Genomic DNA, 8,627 nt, shown 5'->3' with positions numbered 1-8,627 from the left:
TGGGGCCAGCCATGTGAAGGGATTTGGGGCCTAGCTCACAGAGGACAGGGAGACATGTCCCCAGGGAAGCCAGTACACTTCTCATTCAGAGTGGATTCATGAAGAAGTGGTAAGAGACCTAGGTTCCTGGGGAGTCCCAGGATGGTGCAAATGGTTATGCACCAGACTACTAGCTGAAAGGCCATGGATCCAACCTATCCAGAAGCGCTTCCTAAGACAGGCCCCAGGGTCTGCTTCTGCAAGGTCACAGCCTTGAAAACCCTTGGAGCAGCTCTACTCTACACATGGGGCGCTGCCAAGCGGTGGGATCAGCTAGACAACAACCAACAACCTGACCCTGGCTTTGGATACTCACTGGGGTTATTTTATGTACAAATGTTTGTAATGGCTTTTTTACAAGTGAGATGAAAAAGCCAGGAGCTGAAAAGGGAGCAGACTCCTTGTGAGGAAGGACAATGAAGAGGAGCCAGGAAAGAAACTTGTCATCATCCTCATAAAAGAGCAAATGGCTCTTACACTTGCCTGTGTGGGGTCACTCACCACCCAAAGAGGGCCGGACAAGCCAGAGGCAAGGCATTGTTCAAAATGCCCACAGGCAGGGGGAGGATAAGAGAGGAGGGAGAGGAACAAACTGAGGTTGGAGATCATCCGGGGAGCACAGTCCTGGGGGCAGAGGGCTCGGTTCTGCTGAGCTCTGCTGCTGCAGGGTCCAAACCTGATTAGATAAAATGGGTTTGCAGGAGCTGCCCTATCTCTGCCTTGAAGACAGCCCCTGGCCTATCACGATAAGCCGATAAGCCGCACTGGCACCATGAGGCCCACAGCCCAGTCCAACCCTGCTGAAAACAGAGGGAGGGATGAGGCAGTGTGGTGTGGCAGGAAGAGTGTAACTGGCTTTGGGTGAGACAGTTGGGGCCTGCCAGCTGAATGTCCTCGGGAGTCACTGGACCTCTGAGGTGGTATGTTCAACCACAGCTCAGGGCCACAATCCTGTCCACCCTACATGGTTGCTGAGAAAATGAGCTCTTTTGTTTGAAAGTGTCCAACACACCGTGGCTCATGCAAACCTGTGTCCCTGTGAGCTGCTGCACTGGCGGCTGCAGGGCCACCTGGGGAACGGACTGGGAAGGAAAAGGGCAGACAGGCACTTGAGGGGAGGCCGCCCAGGACTCAGTGAGTGCGGAGGCGTGCCCGACTGGAGGGCAGCACAGGCTCTGCAGGGCATTCCTTCTCCTGGCCCTGCCCCTGGGCGCTCCAGGATTCCAGGAACGGGAGGATAAGAGACGACTACGTCCACCGTGTGGCCATACTTCAGCCCCAGAGGCCCCGCATTGCTTTGGTGCAGTCACAGTGACAGTCTGCATGTCTTTGGCAATCACACACTGGTGGGGAGACAGGATGCCCTGGCTGTAGCCGGGTGGAGGTCCTGGCCATGGTGCCCGCAGCCTGGGGACACTCAGAGTTCATGCTTCTTGTTATCAATGTGCTGAACTGTAGGTCCTGGGGCTTGGGGGTGAGCCGCTGGCCCCTGGTGGCCAGGCTGCTGGCCTGTGGGGGTGAAGTCCCGCAGAAGCCCACTCTCTACTCCGTGCTGCCGGAGGGGCTCGGTCCCCACCAGCCCCTGCATTCTCAGGTAGCCCTGCTGGCAAAAGGGTGGCAGCTTCTGGCGTGTCAGGGCGAACAGGAAACAGGACTCTACACAAAAGCAACAGAGGGAGAGAGATTAGTTGGGCTGTGCGTGTGTCAAAAGGTGCAGGAGGCTGCTGACGTCCCAGGGGCTCAATGGTACCCCAGAACTGACATGTTCAGGCGCCTCAAGTCTGACCTGAATGGCCATGGATCTCATCTGTCCTGGTTCCCTAGTGCTGCTCTGACAAGAAATACACCACAAATGGGATGGCCTTAACAAACAGGACTTTATTCTTACAATCTGCAGGCTTTAAGTCCAAGTTCAAAGTGCCAAGCTCTAGGGGCTGGGTGAAAGCCCCTCAACCTTGGGGTCCAGCTCTACCTCCTGCTCCCAGCCCACTGGAGCTAGAGGCATTTCTTCACTCAGACAGCTGCTGGCTGCTGAGGCTGAGAAACCTCAAGGTTGACAAGTAAAAAGGCACAGTCCCGATGTTACCAAACCACATGGCAGGCCATTAACTTAAGTCCACTGTAAGTCCCAAGGTCGGCAAAGCATAGCAGGCTGCTGAGCAATGACATGGCTACATGCAGAGTCCAAGCGTGCCATAGGCTAGAGACCATTCCCAAAGGCTTCTCCTTAAATATGGGAAGCAAACCACATCCCAAAGGCAGCTAACCAGCTGCTTGTGGCAATCATGGAGTTGACTGCCAGTCTCCTCATGGGGATTAACTACCACCAGGTGCCCAGCCACTCCACCAGGCCCAGCCAAGCTGACACACAAACCGAACGACCACATCATCCTTCCCCGAGGTGCCCAGAACAGGAGGCTGCTTCGACATTCTGGAAGAAGGCGGCTCTGAGATGTAAGAACCAAAGACGGTGCCCTTCCACATGTGGGCAGAAACTCAGAGGCCTGCCCCATTTGGAGCTTGGAGAGCACTCATCACAGAAGGGAAGTGGCCAAGCACAGCCCGCGAAGGTGGCTTCCCTCTCGATGGGTGGGTGTGTGCTGTGTGTAAGCCTCTGTTTCCGAGCACCATCGGGGTCGGGATACAAACAGAAAGCATGGCTCCTTATCTCTGCCACAGCAAGAAGTGAGCACGAGATCAAATCTGATCAGTCAGGACACAGCCGTCCATAAAAACCAAATCCACTGCTCGAGAGTCAATTCTGCCTCACAGGGACCCTACAGGACCGAGTAGAACTGCCCTACGGGGTTTTCAAGGCTGAAGCAGACTGCTACGCTCCATCTTTCTCCTGTGAAGCCGCTGGTGGGTTCGCTGGCGGCGACCTTTCAGTCAGCAGCCACGGTGCCACCAGGGCTCCTGACGAACTTGTAGACGCCTATTCGTTAGCTACCTGAGGGTAACTGTTAGAAGGAACAACCGAATGAGCTAGAAGTAGTTGCTTCTATGGAATGGAAGTGGGAAAGGATGGAGAAGTCTTTTATCCAAGTACTTATGTGACCTGATGAAAATAAAGTCGGGAACCGACACAGATGTGGCTCAGCGTTCTGGGGGACTGAGAGACTGGAGGGGGAGGTGAAGGGGCCAAAGGACAGAACATTCCCACCATTGGGCTCGAGTCCTTCTGCAAGTCTGGGTAACCTTGTCACCTCCCTGAGCCCTTTAATCTCAGCTAAGACATGAGCATGTTCTTAAAGTCAATCGCTTCTGTAGAAAACCATCCTGGGGCTGCACAGATTGTGTAGACTGTAAGGTGCTACCCAAACGTTACGTGTTAACTCGTTTCTGACTCACAGCACTGAGTGCCCTGGAAGAGTGGGCCGTGGCAGTCCCTCCGAACAGGAAGGAGAAAGGTTCAGGATGCCAGCAGGAGGACAGCAGTGTGTCTCTATGGCAAACTCCACCCTTCTGATGGTGGCACTCCTCCTGCAGGGCCAGGGGGCCTAAAAGCCCAGCAGAGTCTAGGGCTGGAACTAGCAGCCGCCCATTAGCTGGGGGCGGGGCAGAGGGAGGCCCAGCAGTGCCAGGGCTTCCAGCTGGGGGACTCTCCCTCGTGGAAGGCAGCGGCGCTCAGTGGATTGTACTGTTGAACAGCATCTAGGGAGTGGGGGTTAGGAGGTGTAAGGATGAAACGGGGTGCGATATGCTAACTCAGGGTGGGCTCACGCGTCCTAACATGCGCTGGCGTTCTGTGAACTCCTGCTGTTGTCTGCTGCTGGTGAGTCGGTTCCGACCCACAGTGACCCCATGTGCAACAGAACAAATGTTGCCTTGTCCAGCACTACACCAGACACTGCTTTGCTCTGATCCATAGGGTTTTTATTGGCTAATATTCAGAAATAGAGTGCCAGGCCTTCCTTCCTGTTGTTGTTATGTGCCGTCGAGTCAGACCCGACTCATAGCGACCCCTCCTTGGGTTTCCAAGGCAGTATCACTACAGAAGTAGATTGCCTCATCTTCCTTCTGAGGAGTGGCTGGTGGGTATGAACCGCCAGCCTTCTGGTTAGCTGTCAAGTGCCTTAGGCCTTTCTTCCTAGTCTGTCTTAATCTGGAAGCTCCACTGAAACCCATCCACCGCGGGTGACCCTGCTGGTACTTGAAATACCAGTGGCCTAGCTTCCAACATCACAGCAACACGCAAGCCACCCCAGTACAACAGACAAGGGGTGGTGGTGTCTCCTTTGAGAAACAGAAGGGATTCTGTAGCTGAGGGTTCTAGACTTGTATGACTTCACCTGTAAGCATGACCACGGCTGACAGTCTGAAGAACTCTAGCAGTTTCAAGCTGCTCAGCTCCGGCTCCTATGAATTAACTCCGCTTGAGCTTCCATGTGTTTTTAGGTTATTACTTTGGACTATTGTTTCCACTGTTGCCAGTCTTCTCCCATAACACACAGTTGTAATTCAAAGTGGACCACTGAAACAAGGTCATTTGCTCTCTAACTTGTAGGACGGGGCCTCTCACCAGATCTGATGTGACCAGTGTGCAAACGGTTAAGCACTTGACTATTAGCAGAAAGGTGGGTGGTTCACATCCACCAGAGGTGCCATGGAAGGCAGGCCTGGCCATTTTCTTCAGAAAACCCTACGGAGCAGTTCTACTCTGCAGACGTGAAGTCGCCGTGAGGCAGTATCGACTCAGTGGCAACAAACAGCAGCGGCAGCACGTGTCTGACAGACAACACACACTCAGTGAACACTGGCTGAAGAACAACGAAAGGAACAGATAGCCTAGGAATTCAGGCGATGAAAAAAAAGACAAGCAACTGGCTTTCTTCACTCAATTCCCCCTCTGGGTCATTTGCCTTCTTTCTCCAGGTCTCTCTGTGGGTACGGCTGTCAGATCCATTTTCCAGTTTACTAATTCTCTCTTCATCTCTGTCAAATGTACATGTCTAATGTACATGTCTCCACTTTTACACTGAATTTCTAATTTATTTTTTTATTTCCAGAAGTTCTACTTGGGCCTTTTTCAGAACTGCTCCATTTTGGTGGTCTCCACTCCTGCCGTATTCTCAATCACCTCTTTTAAAAATATTCTTCATATATAATTTTTATAGTCTCCTTATTTTATTATTGGGCAATCTACATCTGTAGTGATACTGCCTCGGGAACCCAAGGAGGGGTCACTATGAGTCAGGTCCAACTTGACAGCACATAACAACAACAACATTTTATTATGCTGTTGTTGGTCACCATTGCATCAATTCTGACTTGCAGTGACCCTGCGTGTACAGAGCAGAACTCCTCCAAAGGGCTCTTGAGGCTGTGACTGTTAGGAAGCTGATCACCAGGTCTGTCCACCAAGGCGCCTCTAAGGAGGTTTGAACTGCCAGCCTTTTGGCTAGTAGTCAAGTGCTTAACCATTTATGCTACCCAGTCAACTACTTACTTACTTACTTACTTAGTATTCTATAGCTGATTATTCCAGTATCTGCAGTCTTGGTGGGTCTGATCCTAGAGTTGGTTGTCTCTGCTGCCCCTCCCTCAAGATGGTTCGTGTCCTTATGTGTTAATTGACTTTTGATCAGTTCATATTCCTTGGAACCTAACCTGTGGGTATTCTCTGAGACTCAGTTTTAAAGTGTGCTTCTCCAGTGAAGACTTGCACCTGCTTTGGTGAGATATTTAGGATTCCTGCACCACCATGCTGATGTGAAACACAGCTCCACACACATGAGGGGGGCCATTAAAAAACAAAACAAAAAAACAAAAACAAAACTTGCTGTTGAGTCAATCCAATTCATAGCGACCCCAAAGGACAGGGTAGAACGCCCCATAGGCTTTCCAAAGCTGTAAATCTTTATGGAAGCAGACTGCCTCATCTTTCTCCTGCAGAGTAGCTTGTGGGTGTGAACCATCAGCATTTTGGTCTGCAGCTAACACCTTGGCTCTAGCTAATTGTCAGCAGAGCTCCAGCGGGAGCTTTGTGCTTTCTTCTATCATCTGGCCTCTGGGCGGCTCCCTTGTTTTCCTGCCAGTTCTTAACAAGAGACATTTTATCCAGTGATTTTAGGTGCGCTGTGCTGTTCTGGGAAGGGGATTCTGTGAACATCTGGTCTACCCTATTGTAGGAAACAGATGCCTCAAGTGTGTATTTCTACATGTAGGCCCTGAAATCCTACGGGACACAGACTTGGTCTTTCTTTGACCTCTATCTCAGTCCCTTTGTCCTTCTGGGAACCTAGGTTACCTGCATAGAAGTTTCTCAAATCGGTGTCCAAACAGTTCTCCAGGAAGCGCCTCAGAGGTAGAATGTGTCCGACTGGGGCGGTCCAATCTGTCAGGAAGTCTTCTACGATGTGATGGATGGCTGTGGGCCGAGGCAGCAGCCAGTCTGCAGGGCGGAACCTCACCTCCTGCTCTGTTGGGGAAGAGGGAGGCTGTGTCAAAGCTAGAGGCTGGGATGTGCATTCTGGACCTAACCCAGCGGCAGGTCCTGCACATCCCAAATGCCCCCCTTGTTCACTGGCTTCCCTGATCCACCTCTGTGGAATGCCACTGTCGCGCAGCTTGAATTATTAGTTACTCCTTATATTAGATATAAGAAGCTCTGGTCATGTACTGCCTAAGGCATTTGAATGTTAACAGAAGGTTGGCAGTTCAAACCCACTAGCTGCTCCGCAGAAGGAAGTTGGGGCAAGCTACTTATGTAAAGATTTACAGACTTGGAAACTCAATGGGGGTCACTATGAGTTGGAAACGACTTGATGACAGTGAGTTTGGTTTTTTTTAAGTGTAATAGATATAAACCTACTTTCCTGTCACTTCTACCTGTTGATACTACCTCTGTCCTTTGGAACACCCATATATAGACCACCCTCTTCCATGTCACAATCCTTTAAGTTATGAAGCAGGAGTTGTGTTCCCAGGTGGTTCACTTATTGGTAGCTATCTGGGGCACTCTCCTGGCATTCTGTGGATGTCTTCTCACTTATCCTTTAATGACCCTCCAAGGAAGGTGCTATGTCATCCCCATTTGATAGGTAAGGAAACAGGCTCAGAGAGGTTAAGTGATGGCCTGAGGCCACACAATGAGGAAAGGGCAGACCTGGGATCACCCAGGCTTTGCCACACTCCTGTTTTGAAAGCCCACTTTTAGCTCTTCTCCCTGTTCTTCCAACATCCAGTGTCCAGATTCCACCCCATCCCAAATCCCAATCAGCCTCCTCTGAGTGCACTAGAGCACGCGGAGCGCAGTACCTAGGACATCTGACTGCTAACCAGAAGGCTGGCAGTTCAAACCCACCAGCCACTCCTTGGAAGGAAGACTGGGCAATCTATTTCCATAGAAACACTGCCTCGGAAACCCAAGGAGGGGTCACTATGAGTCGAATTGACTTTACGGCATTGAGGTTTTTTTTTTTTTTTTGGTGGAGCATGACAATGGCCTTCTTACTATGGGGCCCCTGGAGGAGATTATGACACTCCAGGTGTGGCCTGCCCAGGTCATGGAATGTTCCAGGGTATGGGAACATCAATCAGTGCTCATCCTCTGACCTTCTCCCCATGTGGTCTCTGGGGAGAGTCTCCCAGCAGTGTCCCTTGTCAGATAGGAGTGCTGTGTGAGGGCTCTATGGTGACAACTCTATAGACCAGAGGGTCTGAGGAGTTCCCGTCTCACAAAGTCCCTGCTGAGCTGAGGGCAGAGGCCCAGCTCACCTGTGGGCAGGTGTCTGTAGTAGTAGATGACAGGATGGAGGAAGTTAGACTGCCACGCGTCTTTCATGTGCCCCACCGACCGGTCATAGAAGAAGACGTCCTTGTCGGGTCCAGAGTAATTCTTTCCATACTCCATGTTGATGACGAAAAGCCCATACCTCGCCTTCCTTCCAGTGAGGGTCTCTAGCTGGGCCAGCATCTGCATGGGGAACTCCTGCAGGTACTCAAATGCTGTGGCATTCCTGGGGATAATGCCAACCGGAGAGTCAATGAGAAACCCATATTACCGCAGTGGAGGAGAGAGGAGGTGAGAGGGATGTATGTGCGTCTGTGTCTCCAAGAAGCTTCACGCAAACAGTGCAAAAGCCTCTGCTCAGCTCCTTACATCAGATATAAGGAGCTCTGATGGCGTAGTGCCTAAGGCATTGACTGCTAACCAGAAGGTTGGCAGTTCAAACCCACTAACTGCTCCACAGAAGGAAGATGGGGCAATCTACTTCCGTAAAGATTTACAGCCTCGGAAACCCATTAGGGGTTGTGGTGAGTTGGAAATGACTTGATGGCTGTTCTGGTTCCCTAGTGCCGCTCTGACAAGAATATACCACAAGTGGGATGGCCTTAACAAACAGGAGTTTATTCTCTTAACACTTTGGAGGCTTTAAGTCCGAGTTCAAAGTGCCAGGCTCTAGGGGCTGGGTGAAAGCCCTTCAATCTTGGGATCCAGCTCTGCCTTCTGGTCCCGGCCCACTGGAGCTAGAGGCTTTTCTTCAACTCAGACAGCTGCAGGCTGCTGAGGCTGCCAAGCCCAAGGTTGACAAGTAAAAAGGCACAGTCCCGATATTACCAAACCACACAGCAGGCCATTAATT

General features: G+C 51.3%; 1 protein-coding gene across 1 annotated transcript in view; it reads right to left on the bottom strand.

Annotated features, from left to right (window-relative positions):
- Nucleotides 1–1,456: 1,456 nt before the first annotated feature.
- The window catches only part of LOC103213149 (eukaryotic translation initiation factor 3 subunit D), a 42,599-nt gene continuing 35,428 nt past the window's right edge, over nucleotides 1,457–8,627 (bottom strand). The window contains exons 10-12 of the mRNA XM_042783464.1: nucleotides 7,759–8,000; nucleotides 6,290–6,460; nucleotides 1,457–1,695 (exon numbers count right to left, since the gene is read on the bottom strand). Coding sequence (XP_042639398.1) covers nucleotides 1,457–1,695; nucleotides 6,290–6,460; nucleotides 7,759–8,000 — 652 coding nt within the window. The remainder of the gene's footprint in view (nucleotides 1,696–6,289; nucleotides 6,461–7,758; nucleotides 8,001–8,627) is intronic.

This window comes from Orycteropus afer, unplaced genomic scaffold, assembly GCF_000298275.1.
Source record: "Orycteropus afer afer isolate SDZICR_OR568_19922 unplaced genomic scaffold, OryAfe1.0 scaffold01345, whole genome shotgun sequence".
Taxonomy (NCBI): Eukaryota; Metazoa; Chordata; class Mammalia; order Tubulidentata; family Orycteropodidae; genus Orycteropus; species Orycteropus afer.
Note: the sequence above shows the minus strand (reverse complement) of the source record. Positions and strands in the feature narration are given on the sequence as shown.